General features: G+C 35.4%; 1 protein-coding gene across 3 annotated transcripts in view; it reads right to left on the minus strand.

The window, feature by feature from the left end:
- TNFSF13B (TNF superfamily member 13b) overlaps positions 1-13,058 on the minus strand; it is a 41,793-nt gene that overhangs the window by 16,695 nt on the left and 12,040 nt on the right. For all 3 annotated transcript variants that reach the window (XM_061170793.1, XM_061170794.1, XM_061170795.1), the window contains one exon: positions 1,092-1,148. In XM_061170793.1, the coding sequence (XP_061026776.1) occupies positions 1,092-1,148 (57 nt within the window). The remainder of the gene's footprint in view (positions 1-1,091; positions 1,149-13,058) is intronic.

Consider the following 13,058-nt stretch of genomic DNA (forward strand, 5'->3'; position numbering starts at 1 on the left):
TTTTTGCATGATTTATAGCATTTTTGGCTTTGGCCAAATGTGTAAAACAAACCTTTTCCAAGTTATATTTTTTAATTGGTCGTTAGGGTCTTCTTCTGGCTCTATTTTAATTCTTAGGGAACAATTTGCTACCTAATAAAAGTTGCAAACATATGACTTTGGAAAATGCAGAACAATAAATAATAAGAGAATTTCAAATATTTTAGTATTTGGGTTACATTTAGGATAATTAAGTCACATAGAAGAATACAGATGAAAGATAGCATTCCCAGGAATCATTGCAAAGGCCAATCCAAATTCATTATCTTTCTTGTGTCTCCACTCCTGGCCCCCAGCTTAACTTCCTGACACTTCTGAACTCCCCCTTGTGGTTCACAACCCAAATATTCCCTTGCCCCCCGCCTGCTTTATTTTTCTCCATACCATTTAATTTTATCATTCTACATTTTACTCATTCGTTTGCTTTTCTGTTTTCCCTTCATGAGAAGGTAAATTCCATAAAAATGAGGACCTATATATATGTTTCACTGCTGAGCCCCAATACCCACACAGTAACTGGAACATTGTATGTTTTTAACCAGTATATGTAAAATATAAAGCAATAATTTCACATTGGAGATTTATCATAAAAATGTTATATTTATTTGTACATATACTTATTGATAAATTAATAGAAAATGTATGTTCAGTTTTATCTTCATCCTATTGTAATATTCTACAACCTAATATAACAGAGAATGAATATTTGTGAAGAGGATCTTGAGGTACCATAGAAGCCAAAATCATTTCTGAATAATAAAATACTGAATTTGATTTAGTACTGATTTTGTTTTATCATGTGCTACTTATTTAAAATTTGTACGTATTAGTATCCTTAAGGTAATTCTCTTTGTTAGGTTATTACATTAGCCTAAATATTTACTCCCCAATCATTTTAAATAAATGTATTATTTTAAATCTGATTGTAAGAAATTTTGAGGCAGATAGGTGATTTGAGATGGAGTCTGAATACAATCTTTAGACTTGAAATGAACAGGTAATTGGACTGAATTGAATTCTAAGTGGAAACGTTCCTGGGAATATTTTATTACCTTTTCGTATGGTAGGCGTGTCACTGTCTGCAATCAATTGCAAGCAGTCTTGAGTGACTGAAAAGCAAAAATGTATCATTTTAGTTACTTGAATACAAATAGTAAGGGAATAAAGATGACCAAGAATACAAAGCTGTAAACCCACTCTTCCAGTGACACCGAATCAGTTATACTTTCTATATTGCCTGTATGCTGTTCTTAAAATTACTTTAGGAAATGTGCCCACAGGTTCTTAATATAACTTGTACTTGAAATACAACATGTACTTGAAATTCAAGCTTTAGAAAAAGTCTATATGCTGTTGAAATACAGTAAGTATATCATCTGAACAGTTTAGCTTAACTTATTCTAAAATGTTATGCCTGTATAGAAAGCAAGTTTAGCCACTGTCATTTGTTTTTCAATTCTCTCAAATACACAAGCCAAATTATCAGATTACTCTAAAATGATTTTTTGTTTTAAAAAATCTAACATTAAGTAATAACTCACTAGTACTGAAAATACCACTATTAACATTACTGAAGATAAAAATAATTGCTAAAATGCATTGAGCTAATATAAATCCAGGCAACTTCACAAAAATCCCAAGATTTACACACTGGAAACTACATCATGGAAAGTGTAAACAACTTGTCCAGTCCCCAGGGATAGAAAGTGACAGGGCCAGAATTTAATCACGCCTGTTTCACTCTGGAGCCAAAGTCAGGCTTTTGGTAAAATGTTTTGGACTAGAAAGAGAAAGAGAGCTACAACGTCTTTTTAAGATAAAATGGAAGATTTCCCTGAGACTGCATCACCAGTAAAGCTTCTGGGAAGCATCAATTCACATCACACATCACATATAGAATATTACACAGAGTATTCCAAAGAATACATAACTACTCTATTAAATAAGGACAATGCCTTCAGGTAAAAGCAAAATAGGTACACTGCCTGTAGGAAAAGAAAACAAAGCAGTAAATATCTATGAAAAATATGGAACATGAACCTAAGTGTGCCTATTTTAAATTAAGAAAATATTAGTTTAGATCATTTATTATATAGCAAGTATTTTATTCTGCATTGAAGTAATGCTTTAAAAACATGCTTCGCAATGTATACATTTTAGGAGCTTATTAACACAGTGGAGAGTTCCTGCTGCAAGTCACTAATGGAAAACATGGAATAACAGATGCAATAATTATGCAATATTCTGAAGCTGTGCAAATGCATAGGCCTAAAAAGAATACTGTTACAGGCAGTGATCACATACGAAAATCTGCTAAGAAATTTCCCTTGGTATTTAAAGGTAGAACTATAATGTTAAAAACTGCAATTCCTTTATAACCACGAGACTCTTCTAACACATTTTTATGTTAATGTGATGGTTTGGATAGGAGCAGAACATTTTGGTCACTTTGTGGTTCTTTTATTGACCTGGAAAACAATGGCAGCGATGTCTATGCCATAGGGAAATGTGACTCATTACTGCAGTTACTATGGCAGACCCTCTGCCACAGAAAATATGGAAAAGCATCGTAACAGGCAGAATAGCTGTGAATAGCTTGAAAGAAAGGAACAACAGAACATCCAAAGCAGCCAAAGTCTGAAAAGCACAAGGTCTAGAGTCACCATATTAAACCTATTTTTCTAACAAACACTTCTTGAGGAATTACTACATACAAGGCACCATGATAAGTTTTGTGAGGGATGCAAGGGCCAATCAGAGCATGAAAAGCTCTAATCTTTCCTCCACAATGAAAAAGAAGAGGATCTTGATGAAAGTCAAAGTTAAATTTCCAAATTTTCCATCTTTCCTTTGTTATGTGCTTGCATATTGTAAAGATTAAGTGAGATAATACATCTGAAACATTTAGTACTGTACTTGGGACATAATAATTGCAAAGTCAATCTTGGCTATTATTAGTGGTATTGTTCTTAGTAGCATCGAACCAAATAAACTGGGAACACAAGGGAAGGACATTAGGAGAGCAAGAAGACCAAGTGAAGCTGATAAAGGGCCCAAGGAAATACTAGAAATACTATTTCTTTCTTTCTTTTGGCCACGCGAGGCACCTGGGATCTTAGTTCCCCAACCAGGTATCCAACACTTGCCCCCTGCACCCCTGCAGTGGAAATGTGGAGTCTTAACCTCTGGACCTCCAGGGAAGTCTCTAGAAATACTGTTCCAATTAGCCCTCTCCTTGACTGTTTCCACAGGCTCCTGTAGGAGACTTACCTTTTCTATTTAGACAGAAAGGGGTTTACCTAATGAGCGCTGCCTGTAAACTACCAAACTGATATGAAAATATCTGAATTTTAATCTCCAAAGCCAACTAAAACTTGGCCACAACCTACACATTGAAAAACTATGGTCTATTCTATCACACAGTAGTAGAAATCTAACTTTTAGAAGAAAATACACTATGGAGAGAAATTTTTATTTCATGAAATACTCTTCAGAAAAGAAAATGAGATATTAAAATGACAGTTCAAGAGTAGTGTTTGAATTATACTCACTAAAGCTAGTGCTATTCATTAGTTTTCCTTATTCCAGAGAAAGTCACTGGGCTTTTCAAGGAGACAAGTTCTTGGAAATAAGAACAGGACTTTCCATCCTGCCCTCATTAGATGCTGTTCAGGTCCCATCAACCCTATCAGTGCTACTTACCTCTTCAGCTTTCAACTCTTCCTTTTAAGGAAATTTGATATCTATTAGCAACTTATCTCCAGTTCAGTCTTTTAGGACTCTCTTTCCAATTCAACATAGATCTGATTTTAGACTATAGATTATTGCTCACAAAAACTTGGCCAAAAGAGAGCAGTACTGTTTTTGTATCTCCCAATAGCATAGATATCCAACCACAAGAGTTTTGAGAATGCATAGTCTAATATAAGAAACATAATATTGATAACAATTGTAGTATTAATTGACTGTGTTTGGTTTTCAAATGTCTTTCACACATCTTTCCTACAATTGAGGGGAATTATACAAGAGTTTGAGAATGGTTTATCTTTTTAACTACGCAAGGCAGTAGCATACATTAAAACATTTCTGTGTCAATGGGGAGACACATATTTCTAAATATATATATATGTATATATATTTCATATTATAATGATGTGAGGACCACAGATAATTAATCTTAAGTACATTTTTACAGCATAAGAAAATTTACTCATAATATTAAACCATGTGAAAAATATTTCTAAAAACAAAACATTATATTGATAACAAAACTAGCTTACAAAAGAGAATTCCTAAAATAAGAACTTTTAGACAAAAGTCATTTGCTATTGCTCAATATTTGATACAATAAAATCCAACCAACTTCATAATTAGAATAGTGGTTGGACTGATTGAGATTGAAAGCCACCTTTTAAAGTGGCTTTTAATCAGGAAAAGAGATTTATAGGTTTATGGAATTGCTAATATCTGTTGTATTGTTTTCTGTGTTGGAACCAAACCTTTTCAAACTGGAATCCAGTTTATTATACATTATTTCAACAAAGCTAAATCTAATAGAAACTACCGTAAATAATGCAATTATTGCAGATTATGCGTGGTTCCCATGAAAAGCATCCCACAATGAGCTTTTCCCATTACTCGTGTCCTGTCCATATGACCTACACCCACTAACTCCCATAGTTCTCACTCATCTCATTCAAGAAGCTTCCTCTAAGCTCTTCAGTCTGAATGAGATGCCCTTTCTTCATCTTCTTTTATCTTTCTTCTTTTTTCTGTTGTCTTACTTATTACATTGTACATTTTTCAAGAATGAGGACTCTGAAGATGATGCCTCTCTTCATTTCTGTAGAGCTTTCATTCAGTATATGGAAGTCATGACAAATGTAGGAGTTGGAATTTTCTTGAGCTAGTTTTGAATAAATCATCAGTGGCTGGAAAAGTTTAATTAAGAGAAATCCCTTAAAGTTCTAAATATTGACCTAATGCTGGACATAGATTTATGAAGAAATCAAAGAAATCATGGTTTTAGGATAAACATTTCTACTGGAATGGGAAGACAAAATTTTAGGGGTGGAAACTGGATTATAAAGTTTTATTTGATCAGGGATAAGCAGTTTGTGTAACTGGCAACATTTATTAAGTTACTTATTGGTAACTTACAAAAACAATGAATTGAGAGAGTCTTGAAAGAATTTCTACGGAGCTAGGGTGAGAAGTCTGTATTTGACTTACTAGAAAATAGAAAAAATATTAGGAATTCTTAATCTTGAGAGGGGCTTGCCTGATACATGTTGTGCTTGAGAAAGATCATACATGTGTCTATGTGTAGAACGAACTGTTGTAAAGGAAGAATGAAAGCCAAGGTTCAGCTCTTGACTGGTAATAAATATAATATGTGGGTGATTTGGTCTAAAATGCAATTATATAAGTGGAGCACCCAAGACAAACTGTGAAAAAAATTTTAAAGTTTCTGACTAATGAGTATATGTGTTTGAAGGAGAATTAAAAACTAATAATAAAAGCAGGTTTTCAATTCTGGGGAATTCACAAAGATGGCAGCACTATAATGGCCTTGGGGAAGTAAGAAAGGGGTGCTGCATTTTTGGAGGGCTTGGAATGAAGTTGATAAAGTAGAAATAAATATAACTGATAGAAGTAAAGAAATATATTTGAATTGAAGATTTTCTATGTGTATATGTGCACAGAAAGAGTCTTGACATGAACTGCAAGTTGCCATGTACCACTCATAATATAATCATGTTCTATGGCTAAAGTAAGGCAGGATATGTAAGATGGCAGCCCTCTGGATAGCCTCATAAGAGTAAAGTAACAAAGACAAAAAAAACCCAAAAAATACCATCTTCATCTAATGTTGTTTAATTTTGCAAATGATCAAATATTTTAACTTAAAATTACCAATTTTATAGTTGCCATCATCTCCACAGGATATGTTTTTTCTTCGGCCATGACTTCTTTGCATTATTTTAGGATATTTCACTTTATTAATGACGCATATTCGGAAGGCACCGGGTATTGCTAACTTACCAGTGAAGGACATTAGCTTCATAACACAACGTGCAAACAGGTCTGAAGTCAAGAAGGGTAAAACCAAAAATAGAAATACACCTGAATATCTGGAGAAAGGTAGCAATAAATTGCACAGTTGGCTGTTACATTTTCAACTCCCACTTGGACATTCCCACCTGAACGCCATAGTGATACCTCAAGTTTCACCTGCCTCAAATCTATTTCTTGATCTTCTCCACACACACTCACCTCTCACTCCTTCTCTGTTTTCTCTCTTAGTGGATATATAACTGTCCTCTGAGTTGCCCAAACTAGAAACTTTATAAACAGGCCTTATTCCTTCCTCCTCAATCTTGAAATTCAACTAATAACCAAGTTCTAATGGTTTGAACTTTTAACTTTCGTTCAATTAAGATTTCATCTCTCATTCATCCATTCAACAATTTTACTGAGCACTAAATTTGTGTCACATGTTGCACTCAGGGATACCAAAAAAAAGGAGATATAATTCCTACCCCCATGGAGCTTACAATCTAGTGGGAAGAACAGGCATGAATCAGTAGCACCAAAACAGAATTAAAATTGCAACTGTAAGAGAGATACAGTGCCCAGACATCTGATCCAATGAGGAAGGCTTCTTTGAACGGTGGCAAGTTTGGCTGAAGGAGGGAGAGAGAGAGAGAGGGAGAGAAAGAGGGAGAAACGGTAAGATGGGGAGCATCGTAGCCTAAATTCAGATCTTGCCCTCACCATTCTTCACAATTACCTTAGCCTACCTAGTTGTGCCTCTTCCATTTTCTACAACTCCTAGTCCATCACTTGTATTTCCTCCAGAATTATCTTCCTAAACCCAAATCCTATCTTGTCCTTTTCATGCTTATAATTCCTTCAAAGGGTTTCTTTGCACACAAAATCCAAGTCTACCTGCACAGCCTCATGACCCTCCTCTCCCACCCCCACTGTACTTAAACACGCCTTCTCAGAACAGGAGGTCGGCTTCATGTTTCCAGGACCTTGTATCTGCCATTCCCTACGGCTAAATATTCCTCACCTTTCCAACTGGTGAAACCTCATTCATGCTTCAGGGCTCAGGTCACATATCAAATCTTTCCCTGATCCTTCTAGCTAAATATTTGATGCCATTACACTTTGTACGTACATCTATTGAAATACATTTCACTATATGTACTAATTGTTTCTATAACTGCTTCCATCCCTAGACTGTGAGTCACTTCATATTAAGGGCCATCATTTACAAATTTGCAGTGTCTGATTTACAGCACATTAAAAAAAAATCTGTGGAACAATTTAGAGAAGAAAGTAGACATCATAACAACATCTAACCTTTCCAAATAATGCTTAAAAACCCCATCTTTACATCCAAATTTATAATACATGTTAAATCAAATTAAGTTAATGTTTTAGGGAAAATAGGTTCCATTAAAAAAAAAACAAACCTACGTCCATGATGTCTGAACTCTGTAACAATAAATCTTTGGGTCCATGGTTTTATGGAAAACACTCTTCATAACGAATAATCTCAATAAGTTTTTGAAACGTCATCCACAGAACTGTAGCACGCTATAATATTTTTAAAAGTAAATGGTTGTGTGCTATTTCTCTAGAATTTCTTACTCTCCAGTTGCCAGAAGAAGCTCTAGGGTAGTAGATAGAAGAGAAAAAGGATGAGCTGAAGTGTAGCTTCACAACTTGTGTCAGCAGATACCATGAAGCAGTTATTTTCCATTTCTTTGTCTACCTGACACAGGATAGTCAGAGGAGAGGGATGGAGAGGAGAAGAGGAAAGCCTGAACTTCAATCAATCAACATTTGCAAAAATCCCCAAGGAGATGGCCGCTTACTATAATAAGGTCTCTTGTATTTTTTCTATTTCCTGTTTTATTACTGTTCCCATACCTTGGATATACTCTCCTCTTACCCACATCTATCAACCTTTAAAACCCAGCTCAGCTCTTCTCGACCATGGTCTAGATAATCTTTCAGTCTGTGATCTCCACTACTGACATTCTATGATTCCATAACTAGCCATCCTTCTCACTGGTAATAATATTAATAATAATTTAGGCTTCTCCAGGATCCAATAATTTTTCTCAAATCTGGTGATTTATTTGAACGTTAAGCACATATAGCTCACATGATCAAAAACCTCAGAATTTATAGTCGAGATAATAAATTCAACCTTAGTTCTTAAACCGATTAGCTATTTAATCATGAGATTGACACTTAATTTTGAAATATTTTTTCTTACCTGTAAGACGAAAAAAACAATATCTATTTCATAGTGTTGTGAGAATTAGTTGAAGTCATAACTTGCATGTGTTTTGTAAAGGCAAAAGACATTGTTATTTTTTAATTGTTATTTATTATCTTGAAATTTACATTAGTTTTTAAAAATTTTCTCCAACTCAATACTGGGTTCCTGAAATGAGGGGTTAGCTGTGCCTGGGCTTCAATTCTCTCACCTAAAATGCAGACAATAATGCCAGCACTGCAGGTTTATGAAGAGGGCAAATGATAATCATAGGTCCACAGGGCCTAACCCAGAGCTTTCACATGGACCATACTCGGCTAATTTCATTTCATTTCTCTCCCTTTTTCTGCATATTCTGGAGAGCCTACCTCAGAGCTTTGCACAGTAGGTGTCTCCTCTATTTTGAGAAAAGTCTGTTTCTTCTCTAACTCCTCAGAAATGGGGATACTTTTTGTTTTTTTAATATGTCCTTTGAGGAATTTTTACTTTTTAGCATCTTTATTGGAGTATAATTGCTTTACAATGGTGTGTTAGTTTCTGCTGTATAACAAAGTGAATCAGCTATATGCATACATATATCCCCATACCTCCTCCCTCTTGCGTCTCCCTCCCACCCTCCCTATCCCACTCCTCTCAGTGGTCACAAAGCACCGAGCTGATCTCCCTGTGCTATGCGGCTGCTTCCCACTAGCTATCTATTTTACATTTGGTAGTGTATATATGTCCATGTCACTCTCTCACTTCGTCCCAGCTTACCCTTCCCCCTCCCCATGTCCTCAAGTCCATTCTCTACGTCTGCGTCTTTATTCCTGTCCTGCCCCTCGGTTCATCAGAACCATTTTTTTTTTTTAGATTCCATATATATGTGTCACCATACAGTATTTGTTTTTCTCTGACTGACTTCACTCTGTATGACAGACTCTAGGTCCATCTACCTCACTACAAATAATTCAATTTCATTTCTTTTTATGGCTGAGTAATATTCCATTGTATAAATGTGCCACATCTTCTTTATCCATTCATTTGTCTATGGACAATTAGGTTGCTTCCATGTCCTGGCTATTGTAAAAAGTGCTGCAATGAACATTGTGGTACATGACTCTTTTTGAATTATGGTTTTCTCAGGGTATATGCCCGGTAGTGGGATTGCTGGGTCATATGGTAGTTCTATTTTTAGTTTTTTCAGGAACCTCCATACTGTTCTCCATAGTGGCTGTATCAATTTACATTCCCACCAACAGTGCAAGAGGGTTCCCTTTTCTCCACACCCTCTCCAGCATTTAGTGTTTGTAGATTTTTTGATGATGGCCATTCTGAGTGGTGTGAGGTGATACCTCATTGTAGTTCTGATTTGCACTTCTCTAATGATTAGTGATGCTGAGCATCCTTTCATGTGTTTGTTGGCAATCTGCGTATCTTCTTTGGAGAAATGTCTATTTAGGTCAAAGAAAATCCCACCACAACAAAAGAGCAGCTGCCCAATGCAGATCCTGTAAGTAGGACTTGACCTATAAAAAGCATAATTAACCATTAAAACTAATATCACCCATTTCTACGAACTATTAATGAGAATGCATCCCTCGACATTATGAATTTATTTTTAAAATACCTACACATGTCTGCAATTTTTTTTATGTTGAAAGTAATTAATAATTAGTAATAGTAATAAAAAATTAGTAATAAAGAATTATTGAGCTTTCAGGGATTAGATAGAAAGACTTACCCTGGCCTCCCTATTTAAAATACAGACATGTCCTCTTACCCTTCTTCACCCTTAACTCTGCTGGTTCTCTTAACCCTGCCCTAAATTTTTCACTTTTGCAATGTATTTGACATTTTCTAGTATTATAATTTCCTCATTAATTATGTTTATTGATTATTTTCTATGGCTTTCCACCTCACTGCAGTGTAATCTCCAATGCACGGGAAACTTTTATCTGTTTGTTTTCTAATCAATACCCAACAACTAGAACAGTGCTTGGACCTCCTAGGTCAGGGAAGATTGGAAGAGATACAGTATCGCTTCTGGCTGCACTGGTTGATTCGCTTCCTGGCTCTTCTGTTTCCCAAAACTTTAAACTTGATAAGGACAGGGTTCAAAGGTTTGGTTACCAGGTCACTATTTCCATTTTAAATACTTTTGTGGAAATTGAACAGAATCCAGCTCTTGCAACACTGAAAAGAAGGCTCTCGTTATTTGAAGCAGGGGAAAAGAAAAATAACACTCAGGGAAGATTCTGGTCAAAGATCACCATGACAGCAGCCAGCTGTTTCTGTTCTAGGAAGGAACACACCCTTGCTGGGTAAGAGGCTGCCGTTAGCCTCATCTGGGGCCAAATTGGATGGTTGAGTTATATACTGCATGCTTTTAACACTCACTTTACAGCCTTGTAAGTTACAGCTGAGCCCAAAATGCCGATGAAGCAAAGACTGGATGTTACAGACCCCTCAGACACCCCATCATTTCTTGCAAAGGAAATGGACTATAGATTTCAAGAAAGAAATACTAATATTTCAAAAATATTAATAGTACTGATATCTTTATGTTTAACAACAAAAATGTTTACCCCAGAGAAATACTTTAGTTATACTATTAGGTGTTAATTTATGTGCATTATATTCAAAACTCTGATTTTTAAAAACTATTAAATGCATTCTGGTGTCCCGGATGGCTCCTGGAACATGAAAAGACCTTAGCGGAAAAGCTGGTGAAATTCAAATAAAGTCGGGAGTTCGGTTAAATCCCAGTGTTGGTCTCTAAGTTGTGACAAAGGTACCATGGTAACATAAGATGTTAACATTAGGGGAAACGGCATGAGGGGTGTATGGCAGCTCACTGCACTGTTATTGCAACTTTTCTGTAATTCTAAAATAATTTCAAACTAAAAAGTTTATTTAAAAATGGAGAAAAATAAAGTAGATTGGTCAGAATTTTACAAGAAATATTTGAAAGATAAAATATGGGCAAATTTTTCTGCTCTTGTTTTTATATTTCTTTGAAATGCTCATGCTTTCACCACTTCATTACTTTTTTTGTTTTTTGTTTTTTTTTTAACTTTTTGCCTGTGCCATGCAGCACGGGGATCTTAGTTCCCTGACCAGGGATAGAACCCGCACCCCCTTCATTGGGAGCACAGAGTCTTAAGCCTGGACTGCCAGGGAAGTCCCTTTCACCACTATTTTTAATATTACAGTTGAGATGAGTATAATAAACATTATTAATAAAAAATAATTTTTGTCTTTCTATAATCTAAAATACATGGGTTTCTGATAACTTTTAAATTCCCTACTGAATAACAAGGGAAAAAATGAAAGGTCACCTAATCTTATTAATAAACTGTTTTAGTTCAGTAGGAACCCATTTGGAAGAATTCACTTTCTTGATGGACTCTGAAGATGCTTATCTTTAGATTCTTAAGATAAATAGAATTATAGTTAAGTGCAGGTTCAAACCATGGGTCATCATGATTTCATCTGTGAAGAAATTTTCATGCGTAATATTTTCAAAGCCACGTGACTTTAGTGTTTTTGTTTTTGTTTTTTTTTAAATTGGGACTATCTCCAAATACACTTATGGGCTTAAAAGTGAATTTTTGGCTATTGTAAGCCATTTGGCAATTTTAATCCTGGATTTCCCCACATTTCTGTTTGTTATATGATAATCAGAAATTATCTTATGAAACACATGAAACTTACTAAGACTTTCATTTGAAACACAACATAATTAAGAAAAACAAAACTGGAGCCACAGCACCAAATTCTAGAATGAAGTAAAAGCAGCGCGTTTACTCCCGGGGTGGTCTGCAAGAAATACTAAATGGGTGTGTAGGCTGATGGTGATGTCTGCCCTTCATCTACTGCTGTTCAGCTTGTGAATTTCACTGACTTGTGTCCTGAAGATACATGCCTTTTTCTGTACGTAAATAATATGTCAATTAAAATTTAAAAAATTAAGCTAAAAACCCATGAAATTATAGTTAAAGAAGTTGCTGAATCTGGGAGCTTCTCTATGACTTTTCAATGAGCCCAAATAGTGCCTCTACCTGGTGCACCAAGAGAGTCTGAAGCAAGGGGTTTCCAGACTGCCCCTGAGACTTTAGCCTTATGATCATGCTGATTCTTTGGTTAATTAGTTATTTTAAAGGTCAAGTTAAAAAAATTTCATAAGACGGCCTTTGATCAAAACCTGACAAATGAAGAAATATGGGAAAATCCCTTCCCCCCCCCCCAGAATGATGCCAAATCATTCTATCTTATTTGATATTCAGCCCAAAATTGATGAACACATATTCATGGAATAACTACAGGGTGCAAGTGTCATGATGAATATACAAAAGGAGAAATAGGACCAGACCACAGAAGTCTCTACTCTTTAGTTGAACAGACGGGGTATACACAAATGAAAAGAAAACAACCTTCCTAGGTAATATGTGATGAGTATCAAATACCAATGCAATAACCAGGCTTGCTGTGTGCTGGGGAGGTTCGACTTTCTAGCCCACAACATACTGAAATTTACTTACAAACTGAATATCCACACAATAAAATTGAGATGCCTGGTGAAATTTGGGTTGGATTTATAGAAAAATAAGAATGAGTAACATTCTGGTACATTACTTAGCAATAGTCAGCTGTGAACCTTTTTGACGCAGTTATAAAATAATGGCAAACTGATGTTGAGGAGTATATACAGAAAGCAGAGTATTTTAGAAAAAATCTA

Source organism: Eubalaena glacialis, chromosome 16, assembly GCF_028564815.1.
Source record: "Eubalaena glacialis isolate mEubGla1 chromosome 16, mEubGla1.1.hap2.+ XY, whole genome shotgun sequence".
Classification (NCBI taxonomy): Eukaryota; Metazoa; Chordata; class Mammalia; order Artiodactyla; family Balaenidae; genus Eubalaena; species Eubalaena glacialis.